The 17,500-nt window shown below is 43.8% G+C and overlaps 1 protein-coding gene and 2 long non-coding RNA genes across 18 annotated transcripts in view; all 3 read right to left on the bottom strand.

The window, feature by feature from the left end:
• Window positions 1-936, bottom strand: part of LOC126986345 (uncharacterized) — a 2,850-nt gene extending 1,914 nt beyond the window's left edge. For 9 of the 11 annotated variants that reach the window (XR_007739593.1, XR_007739602.1, XR_007739598.1 and 6 more), the window contains exon 1: window positions 76-936. This is a non-coding gene — a long non-coding RNA (uncharacterized LOC126986345). The remainder of the gene's footprint in view (window positions 1-75) is intronic. The other 2 variants (XR_007739597.1, XR_007739604.1) reach the window with 2 other exon arrangements.
• A 2,982-nt stretch (window positions 937-3,918) lies between these two features.
• LOC126986346 (uncharacterized) lies at window positions 3,919-7,191 on the bottom strand. Of its 6 annotated transcripts, none has more exons than XR_007739606.1 (4): window positions 6,640-7,191; window positions 6,409-6,565; window positions 6,214-6,290; window positions 3,919-6,179 (listed from the first exon to the last, which is right to left on the bottom strand). It is a non-coding gene; the product is annotated as an uncharacterized LOC126986346 (long non-coding RNA). The 6 variants fall into 6 exon arrangements; XR_007739608.1 differs by having other exon boundaries at window positions 6,214-6,350; window positions 6,509-6,565; XR_007739610.1 differs by having other exon boundaries at window positions 6,409-6,545.
• An 8,927-nt stretch (window positions 7,192-16,118) lies between these two features.
• On the bottom strand, window positions 16,119-16,772 carry LOC126986343 (uncharacterized). The gene is made up of 2 exons (XM_050842396.1): window positions 16,577-16,772; window positions 16,119-16,534 (listed from the first exon to the last, which is right to left on the bottom strand). Exons 1-2 carry the CDS (start codon window positions 16,686-16,688, stop codon window positions 16,284-16,286), a joined length of 363 nt encoding a protein of 120 aa, XP_050698353.1. The 5' UTR covers window positions 16,689-16,772; the 3' UTR covers window positions 16,119-16,283.
• Between the last annotated feature and the right edge of the window lie 728 nt (window positions 16,773-17,500).

Genomic DNA, 17,500 nt, shown 5'->3' with positions numbered 1-17,500 from the left:
CTAACCTATCTAACCTAATCTAACCAATCCTATATTCATCCAACCAAATCTAACATAACCTATCCCTAACCTAACCTATCCCTAAGCTAACCTAACCTAAGCTATCTAACCTAATCAAACCAATCCCATCTTCATCTAACCAAATCTAACCTAACCTATCCTTTACCTACCCAATGGCTAAGCTAACATAACCTAACCTATCTAACCAATCCTATATTCATCTAACCTATCCTGGGGTCAGAAATCGTACAGCATGAGACTGACTGAGTACAACAATCTGGGAACGTCGAGCCAAACCCAATCTGACCTATAAATATCTAATCTGGCCTCACCAAACCACACGTCCTGAAATCCCTCTTCATATATCGTTGAGGCAGCTTATCTTTCGCATTCTTCCCAGCGAGCCTAACGAAAGCTGACCCGGGGAGGCGGTGGCTGTGTGGTCGGCGTGCAGCGTGGCATGATGGAGAGCCGAGGTTAGACTCCCGGGACCATATTCTCAAACGCTTCGCCGCTTACATACTCACATTTGACAGGGTTTTTGAAGGGGTATTGGGCATTTCCAGAGGTACATTTATGACCCTGGTGGTAGTTTGACCCCTCTTCTGAACCTTAAACGTAAAAAACACCCTTGAAAACCCGATTAAACTCCATTTTAGCCTTTGAGAATAGCTGACATGAGAGGTGGAAGCGTCTGAGCATACCCACCCCGAGAGCCTTATTTTTTGCATTGTTTTACCTCACCAAGCTCTTCTAATCAGTTACCCCCCCCCCCCTTTTTTTTTTACATGTCAGCCTATATTCCTTGAGATGTTTCCCTTATAGACGAGTTTCAGGATCACAATATTGCATTATCTCTTCAAATATCTTCATTTTAACATCCCTTTCAGAACATCATTAATTTTTTTCTTCCCTTTTCTCTTCTCTTTCCTATCATTTCTCTCTCTCTCTCTCTCTCTCTCTCTCTCTCTCTCTCTCTCTCTCTCTCTCTCTCTCTCTCTCTCTCTCTCTCTCTCTCTCTCTCTCTCTCTCTCTCTCTCTCTCTCTCTCTCCTTTCCTTTCCTTTCCTTTCCTTCCTTCCTTTCATTTCATTTTATTTCATTTTCTTTAGTCTTTCATTTCCTCCCATTTCCTTTCCTTTCCTTTCGTCCTTTCTCCTTTAATCGTGACATAGTACTTTTTTTTTTCCTTTTAATCCTTTCCTTTTTCCTCCCTCTATCCTCCTCTTTCTTTGTCATTTTCTTCTTTTTTCCTTCTTGTCCGTTCTTGTTCCTGATTCTTTCCCCTTTTCCTTCCCTCTTTTCCTCCTCCTTCGTTGTCATTCTATACTTTTCCCTTTTTTTCATTCTTTCATTATTTTCCTTTCTTTTTCCAATGATCATTTTCCCTTTTCCCTCTTTATCCTTTTACTCTCTTCCACTTCCTTTCCTGTTCTTAAGATCCTTCCCCCTTTTCCTTCCCTTTCTCCTCCTTTTCCCATTTGTTTTCCTTCTTTCTTTTCCTCTTCTCCATTTTTCCTTCCCTCCTTTTCTCTTTTGTTTTTCTTTTCTTTCTTTTCCTCTTCATCTGCATTTTTCCTTCCTTCCTTTTCACTTTTGTTTTCCTTCTCTTTCTTTTCCTCTCCTCCTCCATTTGTCTTTTCCTCCTTTTCCCTTTTGATATTCTTTTCTTTCTTTTCCTTTCTTTACTCTTTTTCTTCTCTTCTTATAAAACTTTCCACTCTTCCTTCCCTCTCTCCTCCTCCTCCTCCTCTTCCTCTTTCTTCTTTATTTTCCTCTTCTTGTCCACTTCTGGTTCTAAAAATATCCCCCTCATCCTCCTCTTCCTTTGCCGTTTTCCTCCACTTCCTCTTATCAAAAATACTTCCCCCTTTCCCTTCCTTTCATCCTCCTCCTCCTCCTTCTCCTCCTCCTATTCCTTCCTTGCTATTCTTCTCTTCCTCTACGTTTTTCTCCCCGTCACCATTTAATATTTCAACACCTTTCACACCGGTCCCCTTACCCTTAACCCCCCCTTAAGGACCAGGGTATAGCATTTTGGGCACAGCAGATAAGGACCCAAAATTAATGATCCTGATTGAGTTAGGTTCAGGTTAAAGTCAGGATCAATTAATCACACACTAGATATGGTAATACTTGACAAGGACTGTAGCTCAACGCTGACAATTTTGACCCGCGTTTTCTCGATATTTTTTTTTTTTTCACTTTTTGGGGTTTGAATTTTGACATAACTTCAGCATTTTCTTGTCTGAACTCACTGCACGAAGTCTTATTTTAAAGGGGACACTGCAGGAAAGGAGATCATTTATAGATAACTTCCTGTAATACTTTGAACTTGCAAGGAATGTTTATATACAGCGATAAATACAACGAAATATAGGAATGAAAATAACTTCTTCAGAAAATATCCCCAGCGACAATACCATAACCTCATAAAGCTTTCCTATCAAACAACTTATTTCCTTGACTTCAACATTCTAACTTACTAAGGGACCTATAATCAGACATATCGCAGCCCAAGAACACATATTTGACAAGGCATTCGTAGGAGTTGTGGGCATTTCCATGAGTAGTTTTATGACCCTGGTGGTAGTTTGCCTCTTCTTCTGTACCCTGAGCCTAAAAAAAAAACTTATTAAAACCTGACTGATCCCCTTTTTTTTACCTTTAGAAATAGTTGAAGTGAGAAGCGAAAGTGTCTTGAAATACCAAAAATATATGAACTACATTGTACAAAAAATAGTTGCAATATAGCGTACCAAACATTGATAAAAACGACGCGATTTAAAAATTAATCAAAAAAGATATGACAAATGAATCGGCGTGTAACTCGGTGTGTAGAGTATATGTGGCGTCCTTCATATGCTGTGTAATTTTTAAAGAGAAACTCCAATATTTAAATGTCTTGAGTGAAATACGAAACCCCCGTCCTTAAGGCACACCGAGGCCCTCTCAACCCCTCACCTTGAAAGAGGAAGAAAACAGCAGCCTCGTCAATCTCACCTGTCCACGCAATTAGCCCAAACTCACCTTAATTAACCTTGCCTCAGCCACACCTCACCCAACCTAATTACTTAACCCTCCTCCTCCTCCTCCTCCTCCTCCTCCTCCTCCTCCTCCTCTCCTCCTCCTCCTCCTCCCTCCACTCTCTCATCTAATATCATCCCTACTCCATCTATCTCTTCTCCCTTACCTCCATTTCCTCCCTCCCCCCTCCTCCTCCTCCTCCTCCTCCTCCTCCTCCTCCTCCTTCTCCTTCTCCTCCTCCTCCTCCTCCTCCTCCCTCCACTCTCTCATCTAATATCATCCCTACTCCATCTATCTCTTCTCCCTTACCTCCATTTCCTCCCTCCACCCTCCTCCTCCTCCTCCTCCTCCTCCTTCTCCTCCTCCTCCTCCTCCTCCCCTCCTCCTCCTTCCACTCTCTCATCTAATACCATCCCTACTCCATCTAGATGTTCTCCCTAACTCCACTTCCACCCACCTCCTCCTCCTCCACATCCATCCCCTCCTCCTCCTCCTTCTCCTCCTCTTCCTCCTCCTCCTCCTCGCACCTGTCGCTTCCTCTCATCACCTCGGTTCACCTGATCACGTCCTCTTCCCCTCCCCTTCCCTCTTCCTCTCATCTTAGTGGTCCAACAGGAGGGAGGAGGAGGAGGAGGAGGAGGAGGAGGAGGAAGAAAAATAGATTCGTGTGTCTTGACCTCTTCCTCAATCCCTCCCTCCTCCTCCTCCTCCTCCTCCTCCTCCTCCTCCTCCTCCACCTGATCGCCAGTCTTAACTTTGCTAATTAAGGTGACACAGGTGTTTCATTAGGCAGGTTACTCACCATTGTCTCTCTCTCTCTCTCTCTCTCTCTCTCTCTCTCTCTCTCTCTCTCTCTCTCTCTCTCTCTCTCTCTCTCTCTCTCTCTCTCTCCAATCGCTTCCTATTCATCGTAAATCTTCCTCCTTTCCTTCAGTTTCCTTTCTCCTTCCTTTCCTTTTTATATTTTCCTTCTTCCTTCTTTCTCCTTTTCTTTCGCCTCCCTTTTTCTTCCTCTTCTTTCTTTCCTTTTTTTTCTTTTTCCTTCCTCCTCCTCCTTTCCTTACTTTTTTCCTCTTTTTTCCCCTCCTTTTTCCTTCTCTTTCTCCTCTTTTCCTTTCTTTCTTCTCTTTCAGTTTCTTTCTCTCATTTTTTTTTTACTTTTTCGTGTCTTTTTCCTTCATTCTCTTCCCTTCTATTTCTTCTCCTTTTCCTTCTTCCTCCTCCTCTCTCTCTTTCTCCTCTTTTTCCCTCCCTCCTCCTCTCCTTTTCTTTCTCCTCTTTTCTCCTTCCTCCTCCTCTTTCTTTCTCTTTCTCCTCCTTTTCCTTCCTCCTCCTCTTTATTTCTATTTCTTTTTCTTCCTCTTCCTCTCTTTTTTTCTCCTCTGTTTTTCCTTCCTTCTCCTTTCTCGTCCTTTCCTTTCTCTTCCTCTTATATTTTCGCTTTCCTCTTTTTCTCCTTTTTTTCCTTCCTTCTCCTTTCCCGTCCTTTCTCTTCCTCTTCCTCTTATATTTTCGCTTTCCTCTTTCCTTTTTTTCTCCTCTGTTTTTCCTTCCTTCTCCTTTCTCGTCCTTTCTCTTCCTCTTCCTCTAATATTTTCCCTCTCCTCTTTCCTTCCCTCTCCCTTAGCAATATCTCCTAATCTCCTCTTTCCTCTTTAATCACCTTCGTTTCTCCTCCTCCTCCTCCTCGTTCTCTCTTCCTTTCTATGTTTTCTTTTTCCTTCATTTTCCCTTCCCTTTCTTCTTCCTCCTGTTATCCTCCTCCTTCCTCTGCTTCCATTACCCTCCTCATCGCGTCTTCATGAAAATAACGAGGAATAGATTTGATTTTTTTTTTACTATTTTTTTATTTTATTTTCCTCAAGTTTCGTTTATCGTGTCTCCCTTTTCCTATTGTTATGTTTTTCGTGAGATTTTCTTCTTTATTTATTCCTGTTTGCTTTTTTTTATTTTCCTCTACAGCTTCGTTTATCATATCTCCTTTTTCCTGTTTTTACTGTTTTTCGTGAGATTTTCTTCTTTATTTATTCCTGTTTGCTTTTTTTTATATTTTCCTCTTTCGTTGCCCTTTCTCCTTTCCTGTCTTCTTGCTATCCTTTCATCCTTGTCAGGGAGTCTTACGGCGGATTGTCCTGCCCCGCGGTGTTACGACGTCGCCCAGCGTTCTGGATACCGGTGCAGGACAACGATCCGAATCTTCTTGTGCTCCCTGTCTGACTCTGTGGCTGTAAGATGTGGACACTAACCGGGGTCTTGGAGAGGCGGGGTTTTTTATATTTTTTTTTTCACAACAAAGGAGACAGCTCAAGGGCACACAAAAAAAGGAAACAATGATAAAAAAAAAGCCCGCTACTCCCTGCTCCTATAAAGAGAATCAAAAGAGGTGGGCGAGAGAGAGGTCAGTTTCGGGAGGACCGGTGCCTTTGGTAGTAAATGTCTACACAGAATCACGGGATATCGCTGGAAAGACTGGGTCGTATCATAAGACATTTCGCCGCCCAAAAACACAAATTAGACAAGGCTTTCGTAGGAGTTGTGGGCATTTCCAGGGGTAGTTTTATGACCCTGGTGGTAGTCTGATCCTTCTTCTGTACCATGAACCTGAAGAAACACTCACTAGAACCCGACTGACCCCACCTTTGACCTTTAGAAATAGCTGATGTGAAAAGCGAAAGTGTTTTATAATCTCGACCTTGGTGTTAAACTGGCGACTACTCCGTGCACGAGACTGATTCGACATATATGACCTGCATAGTCCGTCAACGCCAACTCCGGCTATACGGGCACGTGGCACGCTGCCCAAGAGCCGACCCTGCCCTATAGATCCTGCCGGGAGGTACTCAGGAAGGGAGGGGGCCTGCATGGAGACTCACCCGAAAGGACCCCCAAACTTGACGTCGTAGGGTGGCCGAGGCAAGTCACCCAAATGATTGACGGATTGACTGTTTGAATGTTTCCCTTTTCCTGTTTCCTTCCTATCTTGCTTTCTATATTTATTTTCTTATCTATCTTTTCCTGTTTGATCTTAATTTTCTCTTTACTTGTTTGCTTTTTATATTTCCTTTTGTTCTATCTTGCTGTTTGCTGTCTTTCTCTTCCTTCTTGCTGTCTACCTCTCCCTGTTCCTGTCTACCTCTCCCTGTTCCTGTCTACCTCTCCTTCCTGTCTACCTCTCCTTCCTGTCTACCTCTCCTTCCTGTTTACCTCTCCCTGTTCCTGTCTACCTTTCCCTGTTCCTGTCTACCTCTCCCTGTTCCTGTCTACCTTTCCCTGTTCCTGTCTACCTCTCCCTGTTCCTGTCTATCTCTCCCTGTTCCTGTCTACCTCTCCTTCCTCTCTAGCTCTCCTTCCTGTCTACCTCTCCCTCTCCGTTCCTGTCTACCTCTCCCTGTTCCTGTCTACCTCTCCCTGTTCCTGTCAATCTCTCCCTGTTCCTGTCTACCTCTCCATGTTCCTGTCTACCTCTCCCTGTTCCTGTCTACCTCTCATTCCTGTTTACCTCTCCCTGTTCCTGTCTACCTCTCCCTGTTCCTGTCTACCTGTCCTTCCTGTTTACCTCTCCCTGTTCCTGTCTACCTCTCATTCCTGTTTACCTCTCCCTGTTCCCGTCTACCTCTCCTTCCTCTCTACCTCTCCCTGTCCGTGTCTACCCCTCCCTCTCCAGTCCGGGTCGAGGCGGCAACAGGTGGGGCGGGAGGGTCGCGTCAGGTGCTCAGGTAGACAGCCTCGTTAACAGCCAATAGGTTTTGTGTAACATGCCACCTGTCTTCGTGCGCCTCCTCCTCCTCTTCTTGTGGCTTCCTCTTCCTGTGCTTCTTCTTCTTCTTCTTCGTCTTCTTCTCCTTGTTCTTGCTCCTCCTCTTCTTTTCTTCTTGGTATTTCTCTTTTTTATTATTGTTTTTATTGATTTTCCTTCTTTTATTTTATTTTCTCGTTTTCTTTTTCCTATTTCGAATTTTCTTTCTTTTTACTCCTTTTCCTCTTGTTCTTCTTATTTTCTTCTTCTTTCCCTTCTTCCTTTTCCTCTTAATCTTGTTCCTTTTTCATTTATTTTTTTATTCTTTTTCGTAATAATTTTTTTATTATTATTATTATCGTTGTTGTTGTTGTTCTTTCTCTTCTTCTTCTTCTTCTTCTTCTTCTTCTTCTTCTTCTTCTTCTTCTTCTTCTTCTTCTTCTTCTTGATCTGCTTTCTTCTACTCCTTTCCTTCCTTTACCTCTTCCTCTTCCTCTTCCTCTTCCTCTTCCTCCTCCTCCTCCTCCTCCTATACCTAATCCCATCTTCCTGTGTTTCTATAGCAAATACACCTCCTCCTCCTCCTCCTCCTCCTCCTCCTCCTCTTCCTCCTCCTCCTCCTCTTCCTCCCCCTTCTCCTCAATTCCCCCCTTTCCGGTTCCTTGATAGTAAATACATGCAGCTCCTCCTCCTCCTCCTCCTCCTCCTCCTCCTCCTCCTCCTCCTTAATTAACTAGTCTTGCTTCCCTCTCTGTCCCGTCATTTTCCCTCTCTCTCTCTCTCTCTCTCTCTCTCTCTCTCTCTCTCTCTCTCTCTCTCTCTCTCTCTCTCTCTCTCTCTCTCTCTCTTTCCTCCATTACCAAACCTCTCATCCCTTCCTTAATCCTCCTCCTCCTCCTCCTCCTCTTCTTCCTCCTCCTCTTCTTCCTCTTCCTATTTCCTCTCCTTTTATTTCCTTCCCTTCATTTAATCCCTTCGTTTACCTCTCTCTCTCTCTCTCTCTCTCTCTCTCTCTCTCTCTCTCTCTCTCTCTCTCTCTCTCTCTCTCTCTCTCTCTCTCTCTCTCTCTCTCTCTCTCTCTCTCTATCGAAACACTAACTCCCCTTGAACACACACACACACACACACACACACACACACACACACACACACACACACACACACACACACACATACACACAAACATGTACGTCTTTTTATGTCGACAGGAGAGGAGGGAAAAATTACACGCCCTCTGGGACCAAATACACACACACACGCACACACACACACACACACACACACACACACACACACACACACACGCACGCACGAACATTTACACTTTTTCCTCTCCTCATTTTTATTTTCATTTATTCTTTTTTCCTTTCTACTTTTTTTTCTTTCCCTTCGTTTTGCATTTTGTTGATTATTTCCTCATTTCATTTGTTTGATCATTTTTCCTCTTTCCTTTTTATTCATTTTCTCTTTTTCCTCTTCCTCTTCTATTTCCACTTCCTATATTTATTTGTTTCTCTTTTAAGTTATTTTATTTCCCTTTTTTTTCCTCTCCTTTATTTCCCTTCGTTTATTTCTTTTTTCTCTTTCTTTTTGATATTTTTCCTCTTCTTTGTTTTTATTTATTTTCCCACTTTTTCTCCTTTTTTCTTCTTTATTTCCTTTTGTTTCTTCCCCTTTTTTCCTCCTCTCTCCTTTATTTCCCTTCGTTTATTTATTTTTTTTCTCTTCCTTTTTGATATTTTTCCTCTTTCTTTGTTTTTATTTATTTTCCTACTTTTTCTCATTTTCTTCTTTATTTCCTTTTGTTTCTTCCCCTTTTTTCCTCCTCTCTCCTTTATTTCCCTTCGTTTATTTATTTTTTTCTTTTCTTTTTTGACATTTTTTCCTCTTCCTTGTATTTATTATTTTCCCACTTTTTCTCCTTTTCACTTTTATTTATTTTAGTTTATTTCCTCTTTTTTCTCTCTCCTTTATTTCCCTTCTTTTGTTTTTATTTATTTTTCTTCCTTTTTGATATTTTTTTCTTTCTCTTTTTTATTATTTCCTTTTTTCCCTTTTTTTCTCTTCTATGTTTATTTTTATTTTAATTTTTTTCCTCTTATTTCTTCTTACTCTTTTCTCTTCCTCTTTTATGTTCTTGCTTTTTTTCCTCTTTTCCCTTTCTTTCCTTTAATTAATTTCTACGTTTTCCTCTTCCTCTTTAATTCTCCTTTTCTTTATTTCCAGTTTTTCCTCATTCTCTATTTATCTTATTTTTCCCCACTTTCTTCTTTCTCTCTCTTAGTCCCTTTTATTTATTGCAACTTCTTCCTCTTCCTCTTATTTTTTATTGATTTATTTTCCGTTTTTGTTAATTACAAGTTAATCTAATTTCAACTTCATTATCATTTCTATTTTTTTATCATAATGAGCTTTCTTTTTTTTTTCTCCCTCTTTTCCTTAATGTTTTTCCTTTCCTCCTTTATTTTCCTCTTTTATTTTCTTTTTTTATCATAGTTTATACCTTTCTCCTTTATTTGTGTTTATATTTCTAATTTATTCTCCTTTCCTTAATCTTTTCCCTTCCTCCCTTCTTTTCCTCTTTTATTTTCCTCATTTTTCATCATAGTTTGTCCTTTTCTCCTTTATTTCTCTTTATTTTCCTCCTTTTTTATCATAGTTTGTCCCTTTCTCCTTCATTTCTCTTTATTTTCTCTTTTATTATTTATTATTTTATTATTTCATTTTGCTTTATTCCTTTTTCTTATCTGCTGTTTTTCTTTTCTCCTTCAATCTCCTCTACGTAATTTCCTCCTTTTATCATATTTTCCCTTCTTCCTCTATTCTTTCCTGTGTTTTATTTCTTTCCCCTTTTCCCATTTCTCTGTTTATTTCATTTTGCTTTATTCCTTTTTCTTATCCGCTGTTTTTCTTTTCTCCTTCAATCTCCTCTACGTCCTTTCCTTCTTTTATCATATTTTCCTTTCTTCCTCTATTCTTTCCTCTGTTTTATTTATTTCCCCTTTTCCCATTTCTCTGTTTATTTCATTTTGCTTTATTCCTTTTCCCATTTCTCTGTTTATTTCATTTTGTTTTATTCTTTTTTTTCTTATTTTGTTTTTCATTTCTTTCATTCTCCTTTATGTCCTTTCCTTCTTTATCATATTTTCTCTTCCTCTTTTCTTCCCTCTGTTTAATTCTTTATCATATTTATTTTTACTATTCTCTTTTTTATTAAGTTTTTTTCGTTACTTTCTCTTTTATTTCTGTCATTATTTTATTTTATTTTTCATTATATTTTTTTCCAACTCTTTTTTTTTTTTTGCCTTGTTCGGTTAATTACTTTTTCATTTACATTTTGCTCATAATTTCCTCTTTTTTTTTTTTGGTCTTTTTTTCCTCCTCTTCTTCCTTTTTTTTCTCATTTTATTTCGAGCTTTTTTTTCTCCTCTTTCTCTTCTATTTCCTTTTATTTACATCTTCATTTTTTTTCCCTCTCTTCATCTTTTATTTCATTGTTTTTCTCCTCATTTTTATCTTTTTTTTTGTTTTGTTTTGTATCGTTAATTATTTTTTCATTTAAATTTTCTTCATAATTTTCCTTTTTTTTTTGTCTTTTTCCTTTTCTTCCTTTTTTATTTCTCATTTTGTTTCCAGGCTTTTTCTTCTCTTCTTCTTCTTTATCCATTATTTTCCCATTCATCTTTTATTTCTATGTTTTTCTCCTCTTTTTGTTTTTTTTCTGTCTTTCTATCTTTCCTTCTCTCTTTTTTTCCCTTTTCTTCTTCTTTTCCCTCTCACGCATCACCGGTTTTCCTCCTCCTTTTCCTCTTTTTCTTTTTCCTTTCTTCCACTGTTTTCTGTTCCTCTTGTTTCCTTCCCTCTCTTTCTTTCTTTATTCACTCTTTCATGTCCTCCTCTTCCTCTTTTTCTTCTCCTTTCTTCCACTGTTTTCTATTCCTCTTGTTTCCTTCCCTCTCTTTCTTTCTTTATTTACTCTTTCATGTCCTCCTCTTCCTCTTTTTCTTCTCTTTTTGATTCCACTGTTTTATATTCCTCTTGTTTCCTTCCCTCTCTTTCCCTCTATTCTTTTATCTTCCCTTCCTTTAATTCTTTCTCTTCTATTTCTCTCCTGTTTCTTCCTTTCGTCAATTTTCCCTCTTCCTCTTTTATCTCTCTCTCTTTTCCTCCTTCTTTTCCTTCTTTCCTTCTCCGTCTAACTTTTCCCCATTTTTCTTTTACGTTTTTTTTCTCGTAAACAAACAAAAAAAAAAAAACACTCACAAACTTCTCTCTGTTTACCTCTCTCTCTCTCTCTCTCTCTCTCTCTCTCTCTCTCTCTCTCTCTCTCTCTCTCTCTCTCTCTCTCTCTCTCTCTCTCTCTCTCTCTCTCTCTCTCTCTCTCTCTCTCTCTCTCTCTCACACACACACACATGGAGGAGATAGGTGGGCTTTAATACACACACACACACACACACACACACACACACACACACACACACACACACACACACGGAAGGCCTAGTTAAGTACAATGTCATTTTAAAACACACACACACACACACACACACACACACACACACACACACGATCACTTTTTTTATATATTTTTTTTTCCTGTTTCTGTTTTGTTTAACTTTCCTTCCCAGTGTTTGTGTTGCACTTTTCCCTCTCTGTTTGCTTGTTTGTTTGTTTTGCTCGTTCGTGCATTGCAGTGTTTGTTCGTGTGTTTGTTTACGTTTATCACAATCCGTCACCATCCATCACCAACTCTGTCTGTTTTTTTTTTCTTTCTTTTCTTTCTTTCTCTATTAAATTCCTTCCTTTTCTGCTGTTCCATCTATATCATGTAACACTATTTTTTTTCATCATTATCATCATCATCATCATCATTACTCATTCCACTCTCCACTTTCCCTTTCACTAACCACATTAATCATTGTTATTATTGTCAATACTTCCACTCTTCCTCTTTCTCTTTTCTTCCATTTTATCTATTCCTATTTTCTCTTCTATTATTTTCTATTGTTGTGGTGGTGGTAATGGTGGTCATGACTGCACAAACACGTACACACACATACACAAAAAACGCACACAACACCTTGAAAATCACCTGTCTGTATGTATGAATGTATGTATGTGTGTGTATGTGTGTGTGTTTAGCAGTGGGATTGTAGTAGTAGTAGTAGTAACAGTAGTAATAGTAGTAGTGGTGGTGGAGGTGGTGGTTGAGGTTGTGGTAGTAGTGACTTGGTAGTAGTAGTAGTAGTAGTAGTAGTAGTAGTAGTAGTAGTAGTAGTGGTGGTGGTGATGGTGGTGGTGAGCAAAGAAGAGGGTAATGAAGAGGAAGGAAGAGGAGGAGGTGGAAGAGGTAGAGGAGTAGAGTTAGTGGAGGAACAATGGCAGTGGAGGTAGTAGTAGTAGTAGTAGAAGTAGTGGTAGAGGTAGTTGTGGTGGTGGTGGAGGTGATGGTGGTGGTGGTGTGTGGTGTTGAAGAGAGAGAGAGGCGACACGTCCGTCCTCGCCAACATCCTCTTCCCCACTACTCTCTCTCTCTCTCTCTCTCTCTCTCTCTCTCTCTCTCTCTCTCTCTCTCTCTCTCTCTCTCTCTCTCTCTCTCCTCCTTCCAGTTTCCAGGTTCCAGTTTCCATCCTACTCTCTCTCTCTCTCTCTCTCTCTCTCTCTCTCTCTCTCTCTCTCTCTCTCTCTCTCTCTCTCTCTCTCTCTCTCTCTCTCTCTCTCTCTCTCTCTCTCTCTCTCTCAGCATCCTCATTCCCTTCACCACCGAGCCTATTACCAAAACAACCTCCTCCTCCTCCTCCTCCTCCTCCTCCTCCTCCTCCTCCTCCTCCTCCTCTTCCTCCTCCTCCTCCTCTGCGTGGGAAGATGAGATATATCTGAGCGAGATAAGGAAGGAGAGAGAGAGAGAGAGAGAGAGAGAGAGAGAGAGAGAGAGAGAGAGAGAGAGAGAGAGAGAGAGTCCTGACATCTCCCTCCCTTGAGATAGTGGGGAAGGGAGGAGAGGAAACAGGGGAGGAGAGACGGAGAGAAAAAAGAGAAAGAAAGAGAGAAAATAAAAGAATAAAGTAGAGAGGAAGAAAAGGAGAAAGGAGGAAAGAGGGAAGAAAGGAAGATAATTAAGCAAGGAAGGAAGGAAGGAAGGGAGAGAAATATATGGAGGAGAGAGAGAGAGAGAGAGAAAGGAACGAATAGAGATGAAAGGGAATGGAGGAAAAGGAAGAGGAAGAGAAGGATGGAGAAGAAACGGAGGAAATGGAGAAGGGATGGAGGGAGGAGAGATGGAGGAAAAAGAGGGAGGGAAGGAGGGAAAGATGGAGGAAAAGGAGGAGGAAAATATAAGTGCATTGTAAGTGTACCCCGTGAATGACTATCCTCCTCCTCCTCCTCCTCCTCCTCCTCCTCCTCCTCCTCCTCCTCCTCTTACTCTTCCTCATTCATTACCTCACGTCAAGTATTTTAGGCACCACCACCACGACTTCCTCCTCCTCCTCCTCCTCCTCCTCCTCCTCTTCCTCCTCCTCTCTCTATCCAGGCATCGATCAGGACCCCCCTCCACCTCCCCAATGCCTCCTCCTCCTCCTCCACCTCCCAAATGCCTCCTCCTCCTCCTCCTCCACCTCCTCCTCCTCCTCCTCTCTGGATTGTCATAATGTCTAAAATGTCTCTTAATATCTGAATACTCGCTGATATGAAAGCGTTCACAATAAAAACAAACAAAAAAAACAAGCAAAAAAAGGGCGAAGCGTATCATGATAGGGCAAAACTGCGGCTCTCGGGGTCACCATCAGCAGTGACTCGAAACACACACACACACACACACACACACACACACACACACACACACACCACTCGATGTCTCCCTGTAGAAAAAGTAACACTGTGCTCGGGTTCAAGGCGAGGAGCTTTGAGTGTCAGACGGCGGGAGTGATGTTGTTCTTGTATGTCTCGTTAGTAAGACCTCACCTGGAATACGCAGTGCAGTTCATGTTTCTAATTACTAAGATTCTGAACTGCAAAGAGAACACTGATACCCCACCGATATGATACCGTCGTTGTTGATTCTGAACTGGAAAGAAAACATTGATACCCTACCGAAATTATACCGTTGTTGAGGGCATTGCGGTATTGGAAACGACTCCAGCGCTTTCGCGTACGCCTCGTCACGTCAGGAAAAAGTCGTCCACGCGGGGTCTTCGTGCGGGTCTTCACGTGTCTCAACAAGTTCAGTGGGGAGGAGATTCTAATGCAGAGAGAGATGAGAGGATAAGAAGGGTGGAAGGATGAAGGAAGACTGGAGGAAAGAGTTAAGTGGGGAAGGAAGAGAAGGAAAGGAAGGGAGGAGCGGAGGGGAAGGGAAGGAAGGGAGGAAGAGGAAAAGGGAGGGAAGAGATAAAGGTTATGCGCCACACATCAACCCGAGAACAAGAAACAACGCTCAGGCAACACTTCACGCGAGGCCACGCGCGACACACACCGGCGGGAGGCATTGCGTGAACTGAGTCATCCTCCACTGCAACAACCTTCCCGCTGAAATAGTCAGTGCCAAAACAACGCTCAGGCAAACCTTTCACACTAGGAGGAGGAGACCACGCACGATAGACACTGAAGGGAGTTATTTCGTGAACTGAGTCATTCTCCACTGCAACAACCTTCCCGCAGAAATAGTTAGTGCCAAAACAACGCTCAGGCAAACCTTTCACACTAGAAGGAGGAGACCACGCACGATAGACACTGGAGGGAGTTATTTCGTGCACAGAGTCATCCGCCACTGCAACAACCTTCCCGCTGAAATAGTTAGTGCCAAAACAACGCTCAGGCAAACCTTTCACACTAGAAGGAGGAGACCACGCACGATAGACACTGAAGGGAGTTATTTCGTGCACCGGGTCATCCGCCACTGCAAGAACCTTCCCGCAGACATAGATAGTGCCAGAACGATTGTCCCTTTTTGTAATCGTGTTGACCGTCCCTTCGTCGTGTCATTCGTGCAGTAGTCGTCCCCTCCCGTCCGTCGCGTGCCTTGGTCTGTTCCGCACTGACCGCACCACCGACGCAGCGCGGACACCCCCAACAAGGGATAACGGGCTGTACGCTGCCTGCTCTTACACGCTTACATGTTTCCTCCTCTCCTCATTCACTCCAAAACGTTTTTAGAATTTGTTTTCGTGTACGTGTTTAACTCTTTTTCAATTTTAGTCCTCCTCCTCCTCCTCCTTTTCCTCCTCCTCTTCCATGATAACTTCCTCTTTTATGACAGTTGTTTCTTGATCATCCTCTAGTTAAGGCTCCTCTTCCTCCTCCTCCTCCTCCTCCTCCTCCTCTTTCTTCTCAGCCTCCTATTTTTTTTTACTGAGAAGCGATGCAAAAAGAGAATGACTAAGGGAGGAGGAGGAGGAGGAGGAGGAGGAGGAGGAGGAGATTCTGATGCAGGGAGAGATGAGAGGATAAGAAGGGTGGAAGGAAGAAGGAAGGATGAAGGAAGACTAGAGGAAAGAGTTAAGAGGGGAAGGGAAGGAAGGGAGAGGAGAAGGAAAGGAAGGGAGGAGGAGAGAAGGGGAAGGGAAGGAAGGGAGGAAGAGGAAAAGGAAAGGAAGGGAGGAGGAGAGGAGGGGAAGGGAAGGAAGGGAGGAAGAGGAGGAAGGAAGGAAGGAGAAGAGGAGGAAGAAAGGAAGGAAGGAGAGAGAGAGAGAGAGAGAGAGAGAGAGAGAGAGAGAGAGGAAAACAACTACCTAACAGACAGAGACAATGACACACAGACAGACAGACAAACAGGATATGAATTTATGCATAAAATACCATATACATGCAAATTAACAGACCGCCTCTCTCTCTCTCTCTCTCTCTCTCTCTCTCTCTCTCTCTCTCGTTGTAATCGAAATATTTCCCTTATTTTCCTCTTAAAACTTTCCTCTTACTTTCCTTCCTCCTCTGTCCTCCTCCTCCTCCTCCTTTGTCTTCCACCTCCTCCTCTCTCTCTTCCTTTTTTTTTCGCTTCCTATTTATCTTTCCTCCGTGATCTCATCTTGCTCCTCCTCCTCCTCCTCCTCCTCCTCCTAAGATGAAGGAGGAGGAGGAGGAGAGGGAGAAAGAGGGGGTGAAGGATGGGAGAGGATAAGACAGAAGGAGGAGGAAAGAAAAGGAGGGATGGAGAGAACCAGATGTGCAATACTGGTGAGAATCATATGTAGCTGTCAAATTGTCAACACACACACACGCACACACACACACACACGCACACACACACACACACACACACACACACTCTAATACACACACGTCTGATGCCTTTTCTCGAGAGGGACAAAATTGCGACCAGAAACATGGTGCACACAAGAGCAGTAAGGGAGATAGCGATGTAGAAAGAGGTGGATACAATGGCCCGTGTCCAGCAACACCTCCGGGCGGGCGTGGCGGCGCCTCACCAGCACGTGTAGTACGCCAGGGCGCCGGACGCGACGACGACAAAGATCGCCGTGAAGTCCACAAAAGCGTCCGCCCATGTGTAGGGCGCGCCGGGTGTCTCAGGAGTCGCGGCGCCTCTGTCCCGGGCGCTCACTTTGGGCTTCTTGGCCTCCCGGCGGCGGAGTCTGGTTGGTGTAGTCCGGGGCCACGCCGCTGGGTTCCCTCACAGCACTGACCTCACACTTCGAGGCCGGGGTCACCACCACACCGGCTTCCTCCACACCATCGACCCTGTCACCTGAGGCAAGGGTCGGGGCGCTGCCATCACCTGCTGGGGTTCCTGAAGCCTTGGTGAGGTCAGTGCCATCACCTGCTGGGGTTCCTGAAGCCTTGGTGAGGTCAGTGCCATCACCTGCTGGGGTAGTTGTGGCTTTGGTGGAGGCGTTGGCTTCTTTCACGCCATTTGCCCTGAAACACATCGGGGGCCGCGCCGCCTCATCGCACCGGCGCCCGTTGCACCGCATGCTGGTGAAGGCGACGCTTGAGTCTGGGGCGTCACCGTGCAGCAAAGAGTGGAGGAAGTCGAGATTATCGAGGAACCTCCCCAGAGTCATCGACCCCTTCAGCAGGGTCCTCCTGCCGGCGCTGCAGCGCAGCTGGACGGTCCCGTCCAGCCTTCACAGCACTGCAGCGCTGCAGCGCAGCTGGACGGTCCCGTCCAGCCTTCACAGCACTGCAGCGCTGCAGCGCAGCTGGACGGTCCCGTCCAGCCTTCACAGCACTGCAGCGCTGCAGCGCAGCTGGACGGGACCGTCCAGCCTTCACAGCACTGCAGCGCTGCAGCGCAGCTGGACGGTCCCGTCCAGCTGCGCTGCAGCGCCGGCAGGAGGACCCTGCTGAAGGGGTCGATGACTCTGGGGAGGTTCCTCGATAACCTCGACTTCCTCCACTCTTTGCTGCACGGTGACGCCCCAGACTCCAGCGTCGCCTTCACCAGCATGCGGTGCAACGGGCGCCGGTGCGATGAGGCGGCGCGGCCCCCGATGTGTTTCAGGACAAATGGCGTGAAAGAAGCCTGGCGTGAAAGAAGGCTGGCGGCCTTCTTCTTGAGCGTGGCCAGCGGCACGCTCAGGGCGCCCTCGGCCTCGCACGCGGCTATCCCCTCGGAGCACCACCCGCCGGTGCCTCCTGAGGCAGCCGCCGCCCCTATACGACACCCTCAAGGTGTCCGGCCTGCAGAGGCCTTCCTTCAGGCTCACCACCAAGTTTGCTTTTTCTTGTGAATATAAAAATATCAGAGCAGAAAGAGAGGAAGGTGAGAAAAGAGAAAAGATGA

Source organism: Eriocheir sinensis, chromosome 61 (assembly GCF_024679095.1).
Source record: "Eriocheir sinensis breed Jianghai 21 chromosome 61, ASM2467909v1, whole genome shotgun sequence".
Classification (NCBI taxonomy): Eukaryota; Metazoa; Arthropoda; class Malacostraca; order Decapoda; family Varunidae; genus Eriocheir; species Eriocheir sinensis.
The sequence above is the reverse complement of the archived record's forward strand: the minus strand, read 5'-3'. Positions and strand labels throughout refer to the sequence as shown.

Excerpts from the sequence above, each read along its gene's own strand:
- LOC126986343 (XM_050842396.1), bottom strand. The coding sequence starts at position 16,688 with ATGCGGTGCAACGGGCGCCGGTGCGATGAGGCGGCGCGGCCCCCGATG. Across the intron at positions 16,535-16,576 it reads AGCCACAACTACCCCAGCAG|GTGATGGCACTGACCTCACC; the intron begins GTGATGGCACTG and ends GAACCCCAGCAG.